The sequence below is a fragment of the Mercenaria mercenaria genome, chromosome 3, assembly GCF_021730395.1.
Source record: "Mercenaria mercenaria strain notata chromosome 3, MADL_Memer_1, whole genome shotgun sequence".
In the NCBI taxonomy this organism is placed as follows: Eukaryota; Metazoa; Mollusca; class Bivalvia; order Venerida; family Veneridae; genus Mercenaria; species Mercenaria mercenaria.
Genome location: NC_069363.1, coordinates 28805669 through 28829461, shown reverse-complemented (window position 1 = coordinate 28829461; position 23793 = coordinate 28805669). Strand labels below are relative to the sequence as shown.

At 35.5% G+C, this 23793-nt stretch overlaps 2 protein-coding genes across 7 annotated transcripts in view; one reads left to right on the top strand and one right to left on the bottom strand.

Annotated features, from left to right (window-relative positions):
* Positions 1–10900, top strand: part of LOC123525199 (dynein axonemal intermediate chain 3-like) — a 35720-nt gene extending 24820 nt beyond the window's left edge. For 2 of the 4 annotated variants that reach the window (XM_045304052.2, XM_045304051.2), the window contains 4 exons: positions 4508–4712; positions 5268–5359; positions 7107–7229; positions 10263–10900. In XM_045304052.2, the coding sequence (XP_045159987.2) occupies positions 4508–4712; positions 5268–5359; positions 7107–7229; positions 10263–10403 (561 nt within the window). In that variant the 3' untranslated portion in view covers positions 10404–10900. Of the gene's footprint in view, positions 1–1554; positions 1588–3026; positions 3066–4507; positions 4713–5267; positions 5360–7106; positions 7230–10262 lie in introns of all 4 variants that reach the window. The other 2 variants (XM_045304049.2, XM_045304050.2) reach the window with 2 other exon arrangements.
* The window catches only part of LOC123525200 (sodium-coupled neutral amino acid transporter 9-like), a 77271-nt gene continuing 64333 nt past the window's right edge, over positions 10856–23793 (bottom strand). For all 3 annotated transcript variants that reach the window (XM_045304055.2, XM_045304053.2, XM_045304054.2), the window contains one exon: positions 10856–23551. In XM_045304055.2, coding sequence (XP_045159990.2) covers positions 23380–23551 — 172 coding nt within the window. In that variant the 3' untranslated portion in view covers positions 10856–23379. The remainder of the gene's footprint in view (positions 23552–23793) is intronic.

Here is a 23793-nt window from a genome sequence, read left to right as displayed (position 1 = left end):
GGAGTTTGAATATGGGCATTTAGGATCAAAAACTAGGTCACCCGGTCAAATTAAAGAAAAACCTTGGGTACGCAATAGGGGCTGCATTTTACACTGGATATTCATAAAATTTAGTCAGAATGATTGCCTTGACGAAATCTAGGTTAAGCTAGAATATGGGTCATCTGTGGTCAAAAACTAGGTCACTAGGTCAAATCAAAGAAAAACCTTGTGTATGCAATAAAAACTGTATTTCTAAATTGATCTTCATGAAATTTGGTCAGAATGATAGCCTTGATGAAATTAAGGTCAAGTTTGAATATGGGTCATTCGGGGTCAAAAACTAGGTCGCTAGGACAAATCAAAGAAAAATATTATGTATGCGATAGAGGCTGTATTTTTCAGTTGATGTTGATGAAATTTAGTCAGAATGAGTGTCTTGATCAAATCTAGGTCAAATCCGAATGTAGGTCATCTTGGCTCAAAAACTAGGCCACTAAGAATGCTTGTTTACACTTAAGAGACCACATTTTTGGTCCAATCTTAATGAAAATTGGTCAGAATATTTGTTTCCATGAAATCACTAGGTCAAACATGTTTACACTGTTATGGTATGTTTCTCAGGTGAGCGACCTAGGGCCATCTTGGCCCTCTTGTTTCGTTTTCTAGATCGATTACCAACCTCACTGGATCAATTCCCATAACTCTGACATGTATTTTGAGCAAATTATGCCCCCCTTTTGGACTTTGAAAATTCTCGTTGAAGTTTTGCGTGCAAGTTACTATCTGCAGAACAAATGCAGATATTAAGTTGAAACTTCATATGTGCCTTCGGGGTTATACAACTAGTTGATAGCATCAAGTCCCATAACCCTGATATGCATTTTGGTCAAATTATGTCCCCTTTTGAACTTAAAACTCTTTTGATATTCTAACATTTTGGGTAATATTTTCCTGCTTCTGGGACAATATTTCGAATAGTCGAGCATTGGCTGTCTTATGGACAGCTCTTGTTACTTGCAGTACTCATATTATACACAATTCTAAATGATAATTACAACGTTAATCGGGAAAGCATCTTTAATTTAGCCTTATATATTCCTACTGATGTTAAAGACGTAAATTCATATGTAATAATTAGGATGTGTATATGCCTGTGTAGAAAAATTATGGTCTAAGTTCTATAACTAGCTATTGACTTGAGAACTACTTTAATAATGTAAATAATAGTGCACTAATACTGCCTGAATAATGCTAACACAAGCTTTTGAAGCATTAAAGACACTGGCTTCTCAGGCTTGAATTTATCACGACGCTTTCAGTTTTTATGTAGTTTTTACTATTATACAGTATATATATAGTGGGTTTTAGATCTTACCCATTTTACAGTCTCTGTAGACTCATAGAATTATTATTCCTAGATTTTCTCAAGAAAGGAGATTGTCTCAGCAAGAATATGCCGGTATGGTCATAAAATTCTGGCAGAGCTCTACTTTAAGGAGATAGAATTATGTTATTTTAGATGTTACTGTACAGCATATTATATTTTACGATTGTTTGGTGTCATATATACAGATAGACAAGAATAATCCTAATGCAGCAGAGATGGTAAGTGTCAACTGCACAGTCAGTTAAAGATTCTCAAATCATTACAAATATAATAATTCATTCAATTATTTCAACTCAAGATTTTACGAATACTTTATTCTTTAATACTAAAGACTGAAAAATTCTAGAAAACAACAATATTGTGTCTTGAAAATGAAAGAAGTATAATTTGGTAAAGCAGTGTTCCCTTCTGATAAATGTAAAATTTAGTTCTTTATGATCTTCTATAAAGTTTCTTAGCTCACCTGAACCTAGGGTTCAGGGTTAGCTATAAGTATAGGTGGATAGTCCAGCATCATTTGTTCATTATCTGTCATCAGCATTTTTACTTAAACATACTTGGTCCCTTCTAGCGGCCACTAGAGCTGAAAATAGAAATACCTTGAAATGACTTCAAGGTCAGGTGAGCGACTTTAAGGGCCACTGTGGCTTGTTTCAATTTTCTATTGATAAGTTAGGGCTGTTATTGTCAATTTAGGTGTCGAAGTATTGATGAGATGATCCAGTCAGTGATGTATCAATACACAAGTCTTGAATATTGATACAGTAAGCAAAATAACAATATTAATGAAACCAAACTAGCGTTGATAAGTGAAAAATATTTCTGTTGAAATTTTAAAACAAAGAGATCATTGGTATATAACTTTACTTCTTTATATTATGTCTGATCAGTACAGTGGTCTTGATATATCAGTGCAGATATTTTTCATCTGATAGATTGATATATCAGTGTGGATATCTATCATTTGACATTTGGTATAAAATTTTCGGTCATGACAGCTCTAACTTTAGTGTAAACTTAAGAACTTCTTTTAGATATGCCATAGATTTTAGAAAGAGAGAATCTTTAACCAGTTATTTTGAGAATGAAGCATTGGGCTATTGTTGTAAAAACAGGTTTAGATTGTGTAGGGTTGTCTTAACAGCTGTGTGTTTTACAGAATGAATGTGAATATTTTACTTCATTTATTGGCACTGAAACTAAAGTATACCAGTGTAATGTGTTTGATTTATTTTATGGTCGGTTTGTTTGATGTGGATTTGTATGCTGATGTAAACAGTTTATAGGCTAGAAAAAAGCTGCTTTTATGTGTAGGTGGACAAGAGCAACAGTTAAGAAACCTTGTATAACTATTATTTTACTCATGTTGCTGTAATTCTTTGTTTGCCTATACAGAGCGGAGTCCATGGAAATTATTCAGATACTCTAAGCTAGAACTACATGTACTTTAATAGATTCATATTCGTAGAACTTCTAAGGCAGTGGTTTGTGTAGTATTTGCTTTAGTATTACGGTACAGAGATAATCTATGCATTTTATAAAACTATGACAGAAAAGTTGTCAATCAGACTACTGAAGGAACACCATTTCTTTATATTATTATAACACGCTATAAATTGTGAAAGATATAGTTATAAACCTTACTTCATTTTCATAGGCCAAATTGATAGATCCTATGGAAAATGAGGCAATGAAGGTATTCATGTACCCGTGTATTTGTGGATTGAAAAATGTTTGTTTTAATCAAGTAGAAAAATATTGCAGATAACACCATGCTTTTCATGTTTTCAGATTTTTATTTACTGAGTTATTAATTAATGTAATAGAAGATTTTATTTTTCATTAGCTAGTACAGTTGACATTGTTTCAGTGTTTATAGAATGAACACTATAATAAGAACAGTTTTATCATTTTTTCCTTAATCAAAGAATCAAGCAAAGCCTCTTCAGTGTTAAAATCCGTTCTACAGATCTTTAGTATATCCATGTTTTGAAGATCTTTTTGTATTTACGCCTGTTTTTCAAGGTGAAACATTGATTTTTTTGTGCTTTGACTTATAACAAAGAATTTGTTCGTTGATTTGAAAGTGTAAAATTGGTACAAACTTTAAATATGCTGTTTGAGATATTTGACAGCACAATGCATGTTTTTGTGATATATTTAAATATAGAATTTTTGTTTTGATTTATTTATTGTATAATATTAAGCACTGAATATATACATTTGTATACAAAGAATATTTGCCAGTATCCTGCATTGGAAATTTACATCCAGATTTAAGAATGCAAATTTTTACATAAATATTAAATCGTTCAGCTGTGGGCATGTCTCGTAATTCTAGCAGAATCCATTTTTATAATAGGCAAAATGCTTAAACCACCAAATTTCAGAAATTAAATGTTTGATGCCAGTTGGTATGTGGAAAATTTTACTCACCTTAGTAGTTGAGACAGTGGTTGTATTGTATAATGATAAAGCAAAAAATTGTTAAGCAGTATTCAGTGAGAATGGTTGTGCATTTTTGACCAAAATTATTGAAATGTCAATGTGGTTTATTTCCCTTAACCCTGTTTTAATATAATACAATATTTCATTGATATTTTTCACTACAAATTTCACTATATTAAGTCTGGATTTATCCATTTTCAGCAGTTCAAGTATTTGTATGCAGTGCTAAAATAAGTCTTTATTGATGTTTTGTATCATGGTGCCGCTATTACAGGTTATGATAGGCATAAATAGTATTCAAACAGGACATAATGGTGAATTATAACATCCTCTATAAACCTTTTATAATGCTTTTACCAATTGATTAAAAGCTTGTCAATGATATAAGTATTCAGGTTCTAATTTACTCTTCAGTGTAGTTAATAACAAGGGCTCAGTGTAAAACTAGTCTCTTTGCATATATATTTATTTAAAGGGGCACAAAATTAAGCTAGTATTACATACACCATGTGATATCATTCACCTGCTAGCACAAAAATTACTTGCATTATTTCTAAACCCAGCCTTAATCCACAATTAACATTTTGTGATATTTTAACAGTTCCCTAAAATCCTTCCCCCTTTTCACTTGTTTGAAATAATCATAAGTCATATGCTAGCTGTTTAAGTTATTGAATATATAATTTTCAGTCTGGACCTATATTGCAATCAGCACCTAATCCTGTACGACTGACAGCTGGTCACTGGTCTCCGTCCCGTCCTGGTGTGTTCTACATCTCTAAGGTGGATGGTAGTGTGGATGTATGGGACTTGTTAGACAAGACACATGAACCTTCAATCACCCAGAGTGTGTCACCTGTTGCAATCACATCCATTTATCCATTTGCTGTTTCCCGTAAGTTGACTTTCAAACATATTGAAATTGTATTTTATAGTGAAGAATTTGAAACATATACTGTGAAATCATCAATATTCGTTGGGGACTAATTTTCGTGGATTTCGTGGTTGAGTCAATCCACGAAATTTAATCCCAATGAACAAGTAAAATACCCATTCATTTTATGTTCAAAAGTTGAAATCCACGAATTTATATCCCCACGAAACTGCCGTTTTGACCAAAACCACGAAATTTTATGCCCACGAAATTAAATGATTTTACAGTATGGATTTTCTAAAATAATATTAGTAATAACTTTATAATGATTTCAACGAATGCATGAAGCCTGCAGCACATATAGCATAGTTTAAGTTCACTGGAAATGTTCAGGCATGTTGATCCTTTCATTGTACACTAGAAGTGTGTTGTGCACACTTTTGTATGTCATCAAATGAAGGATGATCTTACATGAGTGTTTCTACAATTTTACTTAAAATGAAATCAAATAATTTTTATGTATGTGTTTTCGTTCACTAGTTTGACAGTGAGATGTGAATGTGATGTATGTTTCAGATAAGCAGCATTTACTAGCTGTAGGTGATAATGCAGGAACACTACATATCCTTGAGATACCATGGAGTCTGAGACTGTCTACACCTAATGAGGTTAGTGTCTCTAACTTTATATGTGTACATTATCTGTTCATTCTAAATCTGTGTTGTTAGGGGCCTCCGTGGCCGAGTGGTTAAGGTCGCTGACTTCAAATCACTTGCCCCTCATCGATGGGGGTTCGAGCCTCACTCGGGGCATTGAATTTTTCATGTGGGGAAGCCATCCAGCTGGCTTACGGAAGGTCGGTGGTTCTACCCAGGTGCCTGCTCGTGATGAAATAATGCACATAGGGGCACCTGGGGTCTTCCTCCACCATCAAAGCTGGAAAGTCGCCATATGACCTATCATGTGTCGGTGCGACGTTAAATCCAACCAAAAAAAAAAAAATCTGTGTTGAAACACAGTTTCTAATATCATCAGAAATGTATGGAATGCGGGTAGAGACACGCCAGTTGCTACTTGCGAATTGGGTAAAGTGTATATCAGGGTTCCCACGCTGCTGGGAAAACGGGAAAAGTCCGTGAATTTCAAAAATTGACTCCTGGCCGTGAAAATACTGGGAATTTGGCGAGAAAACGTTAAAAGTACGGGAAAATACCGGGAATTATCCAATTTTGCTAAGAGAAGTAATTCCTGATTCAAAATGGTGGACATGGATGTCAATTCAATTTCCTTTTTCGAAAATACCGATGTTTTTGTGGTTGATGGGCCTATATAGGTAGCTATGCTTGAATTTTTAAACAGTAATTTTAGGCTTTCGGTCATTTTTGTGTCGATTTTTAAGAAGCCTTGTGAAATTCCGATTATTTTTCGAGAACAATTGTGAAAATCGTGATTAGTGACACGCTTGAATTCAGTGATCAAACATCAACTTGACTGAAAATAATTTAATTGCAGTGTATCAAAAATTATATAGATAATGTAGGTGGCACCAGAGGTGTAGTTATTATGAAGGAGTTGATTAATTCTTCACAACATGCTAGACAAGTAAATGATTCATAGTTTCCTTGAGAAACAAAACTTGAGGACAGTAAGGAAACAAAATGTAAAAAAAAGAAAAAAAGAAAATTTGCAGAGCCTGTATTTATTAAGTAGAAATTTTTAAGCAATATCGGGCCATTATGGCCCTCTTGTTCTTATATTTTTACACTGAATCTAGAAAAATTGACGGGAACGTACAACCCGATATGTCGTACAGAGATCCTTGAAAATCGCAACAAGGTCCTGGAAAAGTCCTTAAATTTCATAGAGGAAAACGTGTGGGAACCCTGGTATATGTACACCATCTGTTTGCATTAAATTTTGTCACAATGCTTGGTTATTTTAAATCACTGTCTAGGTGACCATGTAAAAAATGCGGGACAAGTTCTGCTTCAATTGCGGAATCACAATTATTAATACAAAGGACCTGTGTACTAGCATATAGCAAGTAGCAACTAGCAATTAGCAAGTGGCAACTGGCAAGTAGCAACTTGCTTGTTGTGAACTGGGGTAAAGTTTATATGTACACCGTCTGTTTGCAATTGTCACGACGCGTGGTTACTTTAAATCACAGTCTAAAAATTGCAGGACTCTTATTGCATCCTCTTACAAGTTCTGCTTCAATCGCGGAATCGCATTACAAAGGTCCTGTGAACTGGCAACTAGCAAATGGCAACTGGCATGTCCCTACCCGTATTCCATAGAAATGGGTTCAACTATAAACATATTGTCAGCTCCTTGTTAAGCAAGCTCCACACAATAATAGAAAGTTTGAAATTAATACATTGTCTTTTTAACCTTCTACTGTTCGTCTTTCAGCTTACTGGAGTAGCAAACTATATAGAACGGGAGGTAAAGAGGCGATCATTTGTTGTACAAAGATGGGACTTCAGAGAAACAGAAAAGCGTGAACTGGAGGCCGAGGCTAAAAGAAAAGCTGGTGTAAGTATTATACCACAAGATAAAAACTCAAAATGAAATTGAAGAATAAAGAAAAAACTTGTTTGAAAGGTTTCTGCAAGCTGAGATTCTAGCTGATGTTGGCTTATAGATATTTCAACAAGATAGTGAGATTGGTAATGCTTTTCATAGATATTCAGCAATATTGTTTATCTATTAAAGGCACTCCCCTCCAGATTTGGCTAAAAAATAATCTTTATTTCTTGATTTGGAATTTTTAAAATATTTTAGAAACAAAAATTAATATTCTAATGTTCATAATATGACCAAACTTCAATTTGAATTTTTTTAAAATGGAAGTTTGGTCATATTATGAACATTAGAATATTAATTTTTGTTTCTAAAATATTTTAAAAATTCCAAATCAAGAAAAAAAGATGACCGCGTCGAGAGTCAAACCCCAGACCGCCATGGCAATAAAGACATTTTCCCGTCGTCATAACCAATAGCGCTATAGCTGAAGTAGTGAATAATGACTTCAAAATATAGATATTTATAATCGAGACACTTTACCTGGAGTAAAAGCGTGACAAACGCTTTTCGATTTTCATCGTAAAAAATAGTAACAAGAGATCACAGAGTGATCTTGGTGCCCACCATTGAGCCATTTTTGATTGTTCCAAATTTCAAGACTAGCTCAAGGTCAAAATCAAGGTCAAATTTCATTTCAGTACACATCACTGTGCATGTGGTCCATGCATGTGGTCTAAATTTGAAAGCTGTAGCTTGAGAAATGTGAAAGTAGGTCACAAGATCAATTTCAAGGTCAAAGTTCATTTCAGTATACAAAACTATGCATGTGCTTCAAATTTGGACGTTGCAGCTTGAGAAATGTGAAAGTAGGTACTAGATAAAAATCAATGTCAAATTTCAATTCAGAACACAAAAATATGCATGTGGTCCAAATTTGAAGGCTGTAGCTTGAGAAATGTGAAAGTAGGTCACTAGGTCAATCTCAAGATCAAAGTTCATTTCGGTACACAAAATTATGCATGTGGTCCAAATTTGAAGGCTGTAGCCTGAGAAATGTGAAAGTAGGTCACTAGGTCAAAAACAAGGTCAAATTTCATTTCGGAACACAAAACTATGCATGTGGCCCAAATTTGAAGCCTGTACCTTCAAAAATGTGAAAGTAGATCACTAGGTCAGTGTCAAGGTCAAAGTTTCTTTCGGTACACAAAACTATGCATGTGGTCCAAATTTGAAGGCTGCAGCTTGAGAAATGTGAAAGCAGGTCAATGTCAAGGTCAAAGTTTTTTTTCAGTAAACAAAACTATGCATGTGGTCCAAATTTGAAGGTTGTAGCTTTAGAAATGTGAAAGTAGGTCACTAGGTCAAAACCAAGGTCAAATTTCATTCCGGAACACAAAACTATGCATGTGGTCCAGATTTGAAGGCTGTAGCTTGAGAAATGTGAAAGTAGGTCACTAGGTCACAATCAAGGTCAAATTTCATTTCAAAACATAAAACTATGCATGTGGTCCAAATTTGAGGCCAGAACCTTCAAAAATGTGAAAGTAGGTCACTAGGTCAATGTCAAGGTCAAAGTTCTTTTCGGTACACAAAACTATGCATGTGGTCCAAATTGGAAGGCTATAGCTTGAGAAACGTGAAAGTAGGTCACTAGGTCAATGTCAAGGTCGAAGTTTTTTATGGTAAACAAAACTATGCATGTGGTCAAGTTTGAAGGCTGTAGCCTGAGAAATGTGAAAGTAGGTCACTAGGTCAAAATCAAGGTCAAATTTCATTTCGAAACACAAAACTATGCATGTGGTCCAAATTTGAAGCCTGTACTTTTAAAAATGTGAAATAGGTCACTAGGTCAATGTCAAGGTCAAAGTTTTTTCCGGTGCACAAAACTATGCATGTGGTCCAAATTTTAAGGCTGTAGCTACGGAAATGTGAAAGTAGGTCACTAGGTCAAAATCAAGGTCAACTCATGTCAATGTTCATCTTGCCACTCAAAACTATACATGTGGTCCAAATTTGAATGTTGTAGGTTATTGACAAGAAGATTTTAAAAGCTTTTCCCAATACAAGTCTATATAAACCATGTGACCCCTGGGGCGGGGCCATATTTGACCCTAGGGGGATAATTTGAACAAACTTGGTAGAGAACCACTAGATGATGCTACATTACAAATATCGAAGCCCTAGGCTTTGTGGTTTGGACAAGAAGATTTTCAAAGTTTTTCCCTATATAAGTCTATGTAAACCATGTGACCCCCAGGGTGGGGCCATATTTGACCCTAGGGGGATAATTTTAACAACCTTAGTAGAAGACCACTAGATGATATCACATACAAAATATCAAAGCCCTAGGTCCTGTGGTTTTGAACAAGAGGTTTTTCAAGTTTTTCCCTATACGTCTATATAAACCATGTGACATAATTTGAATCATCTTGGTAGAGGACCACTAGATGATGCTTCATTCCAAATATTAAAGCCCTAGGCTCTGTGGTTTTGGACAAGAATATTTTCAAAAATTTTCCCTATATAAATCTATGTAAATTATAAAAATAAACAAAGGGCCATAACTCACTCAAAAATTGTTGAACCAGTCTGATTTTCAGGGTGACACAACTAGGGCACCAATACATCATTCTGACAAAGTTTGGTCAAAATCCCCCCAGTAGTTTCTGAGGAGATGCGATAACGAGAAATTGTTGACGGACGGACGGACCACGGAGGCAGAGTGATTTGAATAGCCCACCATCATCAGATGGTGGGCTAAAAACAGCAAATTCTCATATGTTTCCAGAACATAAAGTTTGTCAGTAATTAAGTTTTATAGCCTTCTTAAGAAATACAGCATTTATTTAAAGATACCTAAAAAAAAAATGTTGTTGTCGAACGATCTGGAGGCCAGTCGCTTTAAAGCAACTGTCAGGTATCTTCAGTATAGCACTTGTCTTAATTCATTCTGATTTTGATACTCTAAAGCAGGTATTAATACGTCAGTTTTGAAAATCTACGAAGAAATTTGAATATTGTGTTAACTTTATCCCATTTTAGATTGCACCGAATGTTATCCTGACAGATGAAGAGATTGAGTATCGTCAGAAAATGGAATATCAGGCATATGTTGAAGTGGAGACTAACTTCCTGCGCGAACTAGGAATACTTAAAGAAGACGATCCACTACCAGAAACGTAGTCTGCATTTATACAGCCATTACTCGTGTATTTTGGAGGAACTTACTTCATTTTGATGGACAAGAATGACCGTGACTAAGAACTGCAAATAATTTATATGTGATGTTTCATCTAGATGCAGAGTACTTTTACCTTAGCAGACATTAAATGGAATATTAAAAATAGAAAACAGCAATGAATATGTATCTGATTTTTTTTTATGGCAAAATGTCACTGCATAAGATCTGTTTCCGTCCATTACATGTAATTCTGTGATATAGTAAATTCTGTACATTTGTGCTTATGTAAATAGTAGATCTGGTTGAAATATCTGTGTTATTTATGAAGATAAACTGTTGTTGATTGTTATGCATATGTATAAAATTGTATTTTCATATAACTTAAAATTTTTCATTTCTCTGGGCATGACAGTGTGCTGAGAGATGGAAGCAAAAAAAAGAGAAAAATACAACATGTCAAAAACAGCTTTTATTATATGAATAAACATCTGAAATAACATTCAACCTTTCTTTATCTATCCTTTATCACAGAAATTTGATATCTCTTAAACTTAGACCTACACATAAACCAATTACCTCGATATTTAAACCTACTCTTTCATGTTTGGTGTGAACAGCTTAAATACTTTCATTTACACACATGATGTTTAATGTATACCTGATATTGCAATATAACAAATGAAGTGATAATCTCTTAAAAACTTAATCAATGTCGACTTGTTCATAATTCCAGGAGGGTCTCCTTTTGAAAAGAAAAAAAAATGTACTATTACAGGGTTACTTTTTAAAACTGAAATGAAAAGACAATGCTCACAGGTGACTCTTATCACAATGTCTTTCACAAAAGGTGGCCATGATTTTTGTTGTTTAAAATTAATTTCATAATCTTTGACGACAGAAAAAATAAAATTGACAAAAAAATCAATAATTATTTGTAACAAGATTTATTTTTTAAAAAAAGAGACGTGGAAATCTCCTGAAAATCATGTTGTTTTTTTAAACCTTTTCTATTTTTAGGAACAGTGACCTTGACCCTAGTAGCCAAAAAAACCCAAAAATTTCCTAACCTTTCTCTCCTTATTAAGCTACCTACATACAAAGTTCCATTGTAATAGAGCGACAGTCCGTGTCTGATAATTTCGGAGTGACTATTTGGTCGAGTTTAAGTCAGGAGGGTAATCGATAAGTATCATTTATTAGCTCGACTATTCCAAGAATAGTCTAGCTATTCTACTCACCCTGGCGTCGGCGTCACACCTTGGTTAAGTTTTTGCATGCAAGTACATACAGCCATCAATTAAAGGCATATAGCTTTGAAACTTATTTTTTCTTTTTCTAGGTCAATTACCAACCTCTCTGGGTCAAGTCCAATAACTCTGACATGTATTTTGAGCAAATTATGCCCCCTTTTGGACTTAGAAAATTTTGGTTAAAGTTTTACATGCAAGTTACTATCTCAAAAACTAATGCAGGTATTGATGTGAAACTTCACATGTGGGTTCAGGGTTATAAATCTAGTTGATAGCAGCAAGTCCCCTAACTCTGACCTTCATTTTGGCCAAATTATGCCCCCTTTTGGACTTAGAAAATTCTGGTTAAAGTTTTGCGTGCAAGTACATACAGCTATTTCTAAAAGGCATATAGATTTGAAACTTATTTTTTCTTTTTCTAGATCAATTATCAACCTCACTGGGTCAAGTCCCATAACTCTGACATGTTTTTTGAGCAAATTATGCCCCCTTTTAGACTTAGAAAATTTTGGTTAAAGTTTTACATGCAAGTTATTATCTCCAAAACTAATGCAGATATTGATTTGAAACTTCACGTGTCTTCGGGGTTATAAAACTAGTTGATAGCAGCAAGTCCCATAACTCTGACCTTCATTTTGGCCAAATTATGTCCCTTTTTGGACTTTGCAAATTCTGGTTGAAGTTTTGCGTGCAAGTACATACAGCTATTACTAAAAGGCATATAGATTTGAAACTTATTTCTTCTTTTTCTAGATCAATTACCAACCTCACTGGGTCAAGTCCCATAACTCTGGCATGTATTTTGGGCAAATTATGCCCCCTTTTGGACTTTGAAAATTCTGGTTAAAGTTTTGCATGCAAGTTTCTATCTCCAAAACTAATGCAGATATTGAATTGAAACTTCACATGTGCCTTCCGGGTTATAAAACTAGTTGATAGCAGCAAGTCTAAAATCATAACTGATATGCATTTTGGTCAAATTATTCCCCCTTTTGAACTTAAAACTCTTTTGATATTTAACCTTTGTGGGTAATATTTTCCTGCTTCTGAGACAATATTTTGAATAGTCGAGCTTGGCTGTCTTACGGACAGCTCTTGTCTAAGTAAACACTTTTATATTATACTACTAACTGAAACGCTTACTTTGAAGTAGAAGATTAGTATCGTCGTAGAGCGTTAGCCTTACATGTGCGATCCTTTCATATTTCCACTGTCGCGTTGGTTCGAATCCCACTGTGATTTATACTTTTTAAATTCTTGCTTTTTATCTATGTTTTAATTACATTTTTTTTTCAAAGACAATTGAAAATATTCAAAATGCAGTAATACAGCACTACGGTATACAATAACGAACTAAAATATGAAAAAAATGATGATGCTTGAAATAACCTTCAGAATATTTTATAGTAGGCATTAAGCATCATCCTTATACTGAACAGTGTTTCTCTTTGCAAAATATACGTGGACTCCTCGGACATCTTGACTACACTAATACTGGCAATATACCAGAGAGGAATTTAACCTGCATGAAATTTCCGAGTGTTTTCGTGACTATGCATTCATAATACAATGTGTTTACACAAAGCTGATGCTTAGTCCCCTTTGAACAGAAATTAATTCAGTAATATTTCTATGTAAATAAATAAAAATATATTCCAGGAGAAATGAATGATTATGATGGTTACCCTGAAAGAGAAAGCAAAAAAAAAAAAAAAAATCCAAACAACATTCTCCTTGATTCGAACCTATGGCCCGCAATATTCAATATTTCAAAGACTAATGCTTAACCATTGAGCTACCGGGACTGACAGACATGTTGCAATAAAATATACCTAATATTATCGTTTATGTAAGCTGCTTTACCTATTTTGTTAGTTCTATAAGTCCAGAAAACATAAACAAATGTGACGTCACTCCGAAGTTATCATACATGGACTGTACTGGGTGGAAAGTCAAATACAATCAAAAGCTAGTTCTTTATAGTAAGCTTGCTGTACACTAAAATAAGTGAGAGTATGTCATTTGGAACTAAAGTTATAAACCGGAAACCACCTTTTTGATAATTCAAGCAAAAAACAAGAGTGCCAGACTGTCTAAATATTCAGTTACGTATCATAAAGGTAATAATGTTGATGTTGTATACCTTGTTAACCCCAAAAAAAGAGTAAGAAGAAATCAAGGTATTTGTGAGGTTCCATGTGGGATGAAATTGACAATCGGATCAAAACTGTTTGAATGGACAAGGCTAATTTCACAGATTTTGTGTAATTTAAGGGCCATAATCCAAGAGTGCCTGGGGCAATTTGGGTGGTAATCAAACCTGGCCACTAACATCGCCACCAAGTTTGGTGAAGATCAGATGAAAACTGTTTCGACTTCGAGGGCGGACAAGGCTAAATTTGCAGTTTTCAAGTAATTAAAGGGCCACAATCCAAGAATGCCTGGGGCGATTTGGGTGGGTATCGAACTTGGCCGAGATACTATGCCCACAAACATAGTCAGCAAGTTTGGTGAAGATTGGATGAAAACTGTTCGACAAGAGAGCAGACAAGGCTAAATTCGCAGTTTTTCGAGTAATTCAAGGGCCATAATCCAAGAGTGCCTGAGGCGATTTTGGGTGGTTATCGAACTTGGCCTAGATATGCCCACAAACATTGTCAGCAAGTTTGGCTAAGATCGGATGAAAACTGTTTGCGGACATGCTTTTGGACCCGACCGCCCGCCCGACATGGGTGTTCACATAATACACCCCGCTCTTTCAGAGACAGGCGTATAAAAACTGAAAATCTATTTTTAGTAACTGTGACCTTGACCCTGACCTAATGGTATCTAAATGGTTCTTTTTTATTACGTAAAAAATAAAAAAACATGTTAAGCAAGGACTGGGATTAGAAACACTATTCGTCCATCACACTCCAATATTACTGATACAGTGGAATGTTTAAAGTATGTACATTAAAGAAGTTATACTGACCTTGAACCTGACCCAAAACCTGAACCCATATGCAATACATACTTTGGTTTCTCTATAAGCCTCTTATATGCCAGGTTATTGAGTAAAACAGTTTTTTTTCTGTTTATAGTAACAATAACCTTGACCTTGATTCCGCTGACCCCAAATTCACTCCCAGTTACAATAAGCTACTTACAGGCCAAGTTTAATACCTCAAGCCAATCTGTAGTTATTGAATGGAAACCAAACTTGATGACGTCTATCAATCCATCCTCCAAACAACATTGCCAGTCTAATAACCAGGTTTTCAACTTTGTAAAATGTTTATAAAAAAAAGCCAAATAACACAGAAGCCCCTGTATTGATGAAGTTTGCACTCTCCTGTCTTATATAAAATTTTATGAAACAAGAGGATCATGATGACCCTATATCGCTCACATGTTAAACTTGACCTAGGATCATCAAGATAAACATTCTGACCATGTTTCATGAAGACAGGGTCATAAACAAGCTTTTCCTTTGATTTGAGCAGGTGAACTAGTTTTTGACCCACATTCGAACTTGCCCTAGGGATCATCAAGATAAACATTCTGACCAAGTTTCATGAAGATAGGGTCATAAATGTGGCCTCTAGAGTGTTAACAAGCTTTTCCTTTGATTTGATCGAATTACCTTGTTTTTGACCCCACCGGACCAAGATTCAAACCTGACCTAGAGGTCAAGAAAACAAACGTTCTAACAAATTCTCATGGTTTCAAACTTAAAATGTGGTCTGGAGAGTGTTAACAAGATTTTCCTCTGATCTGGCCTAGTGACCTAGTTTTTGACCCTACATAACCCAGATTCAAACTTGACTTAGAGGTAATCAAGACAAACATTTTCACCAAGTTTCATAAAGATTGGATCAATCTGGATTTGTGCTTTTGAAGGTTTATTTTATAGATGAAAAGAGCGCTATAAAAATCTGGTAAATAATCAAAAGGCAAATGTTGACGGATGATGGATGACGCCAGACGCCGGACAATGACCAGTCACAATAGCTCACCTTGAGCACTTGGTGCTAAAGTGAGCAAACAAGAGCTGTCAGTGGACAGTGCGCTTGACTATTCTTGTTGCTTGATAGTATAATATAAGCAATGAGTAAAACTTTAACATTACAGTAAGCATATTCTAAGTCGAAAAGGAGCCATAATTCAGTCAAAATGCTTGACAGAGTTGCCTCCTCCTTTTTACAGACTGGGGTCATGATGATAAACAAGTATGCAAAATATGAAAGCAATATTTCAATTGACTTCGAAAATATTTGGGGTGGTACGCAAACTTTAACATTTATTCCAAGTCGAAAAGGGGCCATAATTCAGTCAAAATGCTTGATAGAGTTACCTCCTCCTTTTTACAGACTGGGGTCATGATTGTAAACAAGTATGCAAAATATCAAAGCAATATCTCAATGGACTTTGAAAATATTTGGGGTGGTACGCAAACTTAAATGTACATTTATTCTAAGTCGAAAAGGGGCCATAATTCAGTCAAAATGCTTGATAGAGTTGCCTTCTCCTTTTTACAGACTGGGGTCATGATTGTAAACAAGTATGCAAAATATGAAAGCAATACCTCAATGGACTTTGAAAATATTTGGGGTGGTACGCAAACTTAACATTTATTCTAAGTCGAAAAGGGGCCATAATTCAGTCAAAATGCTTGATAGAGTTGCCTCCTCCTTTTTACAGACTGGGGTCATGATTGTAAACAAGTATGCAAAATAGGAAAGCAATACCTCAATGGACTTTGAAAATATTTGGGGTTGTACGCAAACTTTAACATTTGTGTGACGCTCACACTGACGCCGGGGCGAGTAGGATAGCTCCCCTATTCTTGGAATAGTCGAGCTAAAAATGGAACAACTGAACACATTCCCTGCATCTGACATTTAATGACAATTAGTTTTCAATAATAACTGAAAAAATTATAACCACATGATACATATAATGCCTGTAAAAAATGATTCTGCTGAATACACAATCATATTTCAACCATGTTTCACAGGTGGAATGGTGGTCGTGTGCACAATGGTGGTCTGTTTGACAGTCTAGTATTGTAGATATTAATTTCCCAACAAGTGACATGTAGCAAAACAAAGATAGCAGATGACTTACATTAAGTGGAATTAACATAAAATGAGCCGTGCCATGAGAAAACCAACTTAGTGGCTTTGCGACCAGCATGGATCCAGACCAGCCTGCGCATCCGCGCAGTCTGGTCAGGCTCCATGCTGTTCGCTAACAGTTTCTCCAATTCCAATAGGCTTTAAAAGCGAACAGCATGGATCCTGACCAGACTGCGCGGATGCGCAGGCTGGTCTGGATCCATGCTGGTCGCATACCCACTATGTTGGTTTTCTCATGGCACGGCTCAAATATGTTCCAACTTTAGGATTTAACACGGCAGATCAGTAAACTACAGTAAAACACTGACTGGTCAAGGTTGCAAGGGAATCCAAGGCTTTGAGACATCTAAACATTGACAATAGAATGAAAGTCCTTGCATCATATCTCATTCATGCTCAAGTGAGCAGTGTTTCACTGTATGCCTGGTGATGCCAGTGTATGCTAAAGGAACTATTGATATTATCAAAATTTGAAACAAACTTTGTTTGCTTAAACTCAGATAATTAGAACACCTTCCTCCACTTGAACTCATTGTCCGGTCTTGGCAAAATCCCTATATAACACATATTGTTCTATGGCTCGAACTCTTTATAACTCAGATAAATTTTGCCAGTCCGGTCTAGTAAGAGTGAGCAAAGTTTGACTGTATAATTGTCCTTTTGAAAGGATTAACTTAGTTGCATAATATATTTTAATTGTGTATATCTGATGTAAACATGGACCAGTACCGAGTTAATCAGCTCATTAGAATCAGTAATTTCAACCTTAGTTACAATACCACTAACATAAATAACAGATATATCACAAATAATAAAAGGCTATAAAAGCAGTGACAATATTTTCAACAATAGTCATAAAAGTAAACAAGATGGCCATAATGGCTCGATTATCACCATCATATAAATAGAGAAAATTTGCAGTATTGTTCCTCAATCCTTTTTAGTACACAATTACCTAGCAGTCATTCTCAATTCTGACTGTTACATTCTCGTCCTGTAAGCTGACCCTACAATACAAAATCTTCTCATGCAGCAAAGCTCATTTTGCTAATATTTATAAAATTACATGAAACTATGCCATTAAACGCTACTATGGTTGTAGTAGTCCCAATATCAATTTCAAAACGGATCTTATCTTGACAGTAACTTATTAATATGGTTATATTAAAGTAGTATAAGTTGGTTAATTTTGTTGTAAAAGACTTTGGCTCAGGCGAACGCAAAGTGAACAGTCAATCAAAATATTAGTAATATTAACTCACCTTGGGTGATTCTGAGACAAAACACAAAATCATATAAGAATAAGCAACAAATAAAGTAAAAAACAAAGATATATTGTGTGACTTAGTAAAAATGTAAAATTTGCACATTATAGGTATAAGCATATAAATCATTAGAATAATGCAAGTAAAAAGCGTGAGTATTGAAAAATGTTATGTTTTCACAACAGTTTAAACATTGAAATATTTTCTTTTGTTCATATGAATCTATCAGACATCTGATTGACAGAAAATATCCCCCTCCCTTTTAAGATTTTATAGAAGTAGCTGTATTTGTGTTGTTAAAAGAGTTTGTGCTATGTTAATAGGTTGGTAACTGCACTGGAGATACTGCAATTCAAGAACAAGGCTTATTGCAGGACAATAATACCAATTTAACTTTACGAAAACACAGCTATAATTGTAAATCATTAAATATAGGTTAAATAGCAAATAAACTAGCCATGTCACTTATGCCAAAGAACTTCTTTAATTTAAAAAACAAAATATTCCGAACAATGATTTTACCGTTGAATAAACTCATTGTTTGGAGTTAAGATACAAAGGAATTATAACATGAGGAGACATATGAAGGACAAACAAAGACCTTTTTTTAAGAAAAAAATTAATGTTTTGAAATATACTTTTGTAATTCTAACACAAGATCAAGTATAAGTATTTTTTATACTTAATAACATGCATAAAATATTTGCCCATTTTGTGTCATATTCATTTTCTACGTACAACAATGGTAGACGCTGTGAAATGCAAACAATATTTTTATCACATAAAAACATCTCAATTTTAGTCTTCTTTAAGAAATAATATATCTCAAATACAGGTTTTTTTCATACAGATGCAATGAAATTGTATTATGAAAGTGCAGCCAAAGTGATATAATTATATGCATCTGAACGACAATGATTTTATTCAGGAGAAAATCAGTTTGAGATACATTATTTTACTAACATAGTATAAAAGGATTTCTATCCACATCCTTGATGACCGACATGCATGAAATATTTGCCAGTTTTGTGTGGTATTCATTTCAAGAGGACATCAAAGTCTCAATATTCTTTGTTTAACAGAAAATGAAATCTGGTCATGTTAGTATTAATACTAAAACAAACAAGGCAGACTGAAAGACAGCTATATCCCCCGCCGCTGTTATGGATAGTGAAAGGGTTGATGGTATTGGGTTGAAGCATTGACATTGTTAAGTATATTTTTTAGTCCATGTATGACAACATCAATGAATTTGAAAATCCTTCAAGGGGTTTAGGAGATACCGAGCGGGCTCAAACCTTTGACCTTGAGTTGTGACCTTGACCTTGAGCTAACATGGCTGACACATGAGTTCTGCACATCATCTTGATGAGGAGATCATTTGACCAGTTTCATGAAAATCCTTCAAGCGGTTTAGGAGATACAGAGCGGACACAAAATGGAAGACTCAAACCTTTGACCTCGAGTTGTGACCTTGACCTTGAGCCAACATGACTGACTCATGAGTTCTGCACATTGTCTTGATGAGGTGATCATTTGACCCAAGTTTCATGAAAATCCTTCAAGGGGTTTAGGAGATACAGAGCGGACACAAAATGGAAGGCTCAAACTTTTACCTTGAGTTGTGACCTTGACCTTGAGTCGACATGGCTGACTCATGAGTTCTGCACATCATCTTGATGAGATGATCATTTGACTCAAGTTTCATGAAAATCCTTCAAGGGGGTTTAGAAGATACACAGCAGACACAAAATGTTACGGACGAACGGACGGAGACCATTCCTATGGGGGATTAATTAGGTTGTGTTCGAATGAGGCTACAGTGATAACTGTTTCCGGGATAACACTACTTGTGCTTGTAGCAGATTGTGGAGACTAGGTCTAGTATACAACACTGTTATACATATGCTCAACCATGTTTAAACTAGAGCTATCACTGAAGGTGATGAATGTACCCTCCACATGCACTGATACAGTACATTGCAATTTGACGCATGCAAGATTGGATAATTATGTGGACTGTATGTATATAGACTTTATGTAGATATATAGACTTTATGTATATAGTATAGTAACAAGAACAAAGTCCCATAATTCTGCAGAATATTTTTCTGAAAGAACCTAATATGCACCATGCACAAGTAAGGTTGGTACTGATCACTTGTGTGAAGTTTTATTAAATTGTGTGCAATTGTTCCGGAGATTGGGTGCGCACAAGATTGCATATACAGACTCTATGTATATAGCATAGTAACAAAACACAAAGTCCCATAACTCTGCAGAATATTTATCTAAAACAACGTAACATGCACCATGCACAACTAGGGTTGGTACTGATCACGTGTGAAGTTTCATTAAATTGTGTGCAAGAGTTTGGGAGATTAGGTGCGCAAAAGATTGCATATGCAGACTCTATGTATATAGTATAGTAACAACTAGAGTTGTCACAGGAGTGAAGAATTATACCCCCACAATATGGCCTTGTCACAAAACTCAGCCAATGTCAAAGCTGAACTTGCTTGACCTTTGACCTACTGACCTCAAAATCAATAGAGGTCATCTGCTGGTCATGATCAACCTCCCTATAAAGTTTCATGATCCTCGGCCCAAGCGTTCTCAAGTTATTATACGGAAAAGGTTTAAATGACCTTTGATATTTGGAACCCAAAATAATTATGGGTCATCTGCTGGTCATGACCAACCTCCTTATTAAATTTCGTGATCCTAATTCCAAGCGTTGTGAAGTTGTTGTCCAAAAACCGTTAAAGTGTTCTGGGTCACTGTGACCTTGACCTGTGCCCTGCTGACCTCAAAATCATTAGGGGTCATCTGCTGGTCATAACCAACCTCGCTATCAATCTTCATGATCCTAGGCCCAAACGTTCTCAAGTTATCATCCGGAAACCGTTTAATTGTTTCATGTTATTTGACCTTGACCTTTGACCTACTAACCTCAAAGTCGAACATGACCTATATTTAATCATGTTACACCTGTGTACAAAAATATAAGATCCTAGACCAAAGCGTTCTCAAGTTATCATCTGGAAACTGTTTAACTGTTCCGAGTCACTGTGACCTTGACCTTTGACCTACAGACCTCAAAGTCGAACTTGACCTGTATTTCATAATGTTACATCTGTGTACCAAAAAATATGATCCTGGGCCCAAGTGTTCTGAAGTCATCATCCGGAAACCATTTAACTGTTCTGAGTCACTGTGACCTTGACCTTTGACCTACAGACCCCAAAGTCGAACTTGACTTGTATTTCATGATGTTACAACTGTGTAGCATCATGGCTTCGGAAATTTGCCGGTTTCTCGGTTTTGGACCGATTTTTGACTTTTCAGACCGATTTGTGGTGAAAAAATGAAAAAAATCGGTCCCATAAAAATGGAGAAAAGTATAAATTTCGGTCTGAAATCTCAATACACGATCACCTGCCAAACAGGAAATTGTTAGTCGCACCCACAGATAATCAATAAACGTGTCAAACAGTCTGATTGTCACCTTGATAATAGGTCCGTAATTAGCATGTGAAGCAATCAGTGCTCGCGCGGCACATCCTTTAATGTTTGCAGACAGCCTCAACTGCAATGTATTTAACATTTTTGACTGGTTTCCAAATGTTTCTGACTGGATCCAAATCTTTTCGACGGAGATCCACTTCTTTTATTTAGAATCCGAGGGATGGTTTAGTTCAAAAGGCTATGTTTGATCTCGGGTAAAAAACAAATGGTCACTGCATTTAATGAGACATCACATGGGAAACCGATATAAATAATTTTTATAATTACTTGATTTGTAAAAATTACATGATACATTTGTTGGGGCTCCAGTTGAAACAAGTGCAGAAAATCGTCTTTGCAACCCGACTGTACAAAATAAAAAAAATATAAATAAATAAAAATAAACACGAAAGATAAAGAAAACCGGAGTGCTGCTGTTTATCAAATCGGTCTTTTAAAAAAAACTTTTCAAAATGAAATGTTGTTTACATAACGGAAGAGAACATATAACTTAATAAAATTTAGTTGCTTACTGAAGTACAACGCCAGTGAAATGAAATATCCGTGGCCAACCCGTGTGACCTTTTGGTACTAAACATGCGGGAAATTCGATCTCAGCGTTCACATCACGTACATGTACGGTCCGTGGTAGAGTATTCTTAAAAAAAACTGTGTCGTGTTATTCGCTTTGACGCATTGTATTTTATAAAATTCCGTCAAAGAATGAGGGAACATCACAAATTATCTGCCGTGTATACGGTACCGAAGCCACGTGCGTTGGCTTTTAGACTAGTTAGGTACACAGTGTATGCCTCGGTAATTTTATCCTTGCAAGTATTTTCTTGGAAAAACATCGAAATTTAAACAATGTAACGATCACACATAACACTGAATAACTGTCTTCATTGTATGGTAACTCGCATTGACCGGTAACTCAGTTTTAATGCATGACATGCTTATTTCTTTACTCTATCACGTTTTACAAAATATGTAATATTGGGAATGGGGTGGGTGGGGTGGCGCCGATGTCAGGATGTTCGTTTCGGACCGATTGAGTTCTCAAAATTTCCGGAGCCCTGTGTAGCATAATATATGATCACAGGCCCAAGCATTCTCAAGTTATCATCTGGAAACCGTTTAACTGTTCAGGGTCACTGTGGCCTTGACCTTTGACCTATTGACCCCAAATTCGAACCTGATCTGTATTTTCTGATGTTACACCTGTGTACCAAATATTATTCAAATCAGTCAAGCCTTTCATGAGTTATCATCCGGAAACCACAAAAACCAACCGACCGCCAAGCTCACTCCTATATACCCCCCCAAACTTCGTTTTGTGGGGGTATAAAAACAAAGTCCCATAACTCTGCAATTTTTTTTCTGAAAGAACCTAACATGCCCCATGCACAACTAGGGTTGGTACTGATCACTTATGTGAAGTTTCATTAAATTGTGTCAAGGGGATGAGGAGAGTTGGTACGCACAAAATTGTGTCTACAGACAGACAGACGGACAGACAGACAACCTGAAACCATATACCCCCCTTGCAACTTCGTTGTGCGGGGGTACAATGAACTGTAAGATAATATATTACACAAAAAATTCAACTGCCATATAACTGTGTAATACCTGAAAGTATAATGCACTCAAATACATGAACACATTATCCAAATAATTAACCATTTTATTTGGTGTGTATCTGAAATCCTTACATGCAGAATTATTTATCAGTAAGCACCATTCAGTCATTTGGTGTGTACATATTCTGTTGATACACAAATGTGGAAATATTGTTAACACTGTTTAATATCCTCAACCCAGACCCATGGCCAATTCTCATCCCAGCAACAAGAATTGACCTATAAAGTTAGCAAGTCCAATCACTATGAGAATTGAGTGGAAGATGATGATTGGTAGAGTCAAAGTTCCCTTTTCATATCGTATCTTCATGTACACCAGGCAAGGGAGAGCAATAGCATAGGAGAATCCACAGAAGGCACCAACAAACCTAAACAAACAATTACAATGTTTAAAATTGCACTAGGTTTATATTACGTAAGATACTTCAATTTCATGCAGTTAGTGTTCATGTACTTTATCCTGAGGTTAAAACTAGCACAGAAACTTAAATACTAGAAAATAAGTCTGACAATGTCTTTCTGCAGAACACAAATGTTACTTATGATTTACTTGGCAGTCTGATACTGCCCTTGTAACTCCACAGATACACTTGTTGCAACATCAATGATG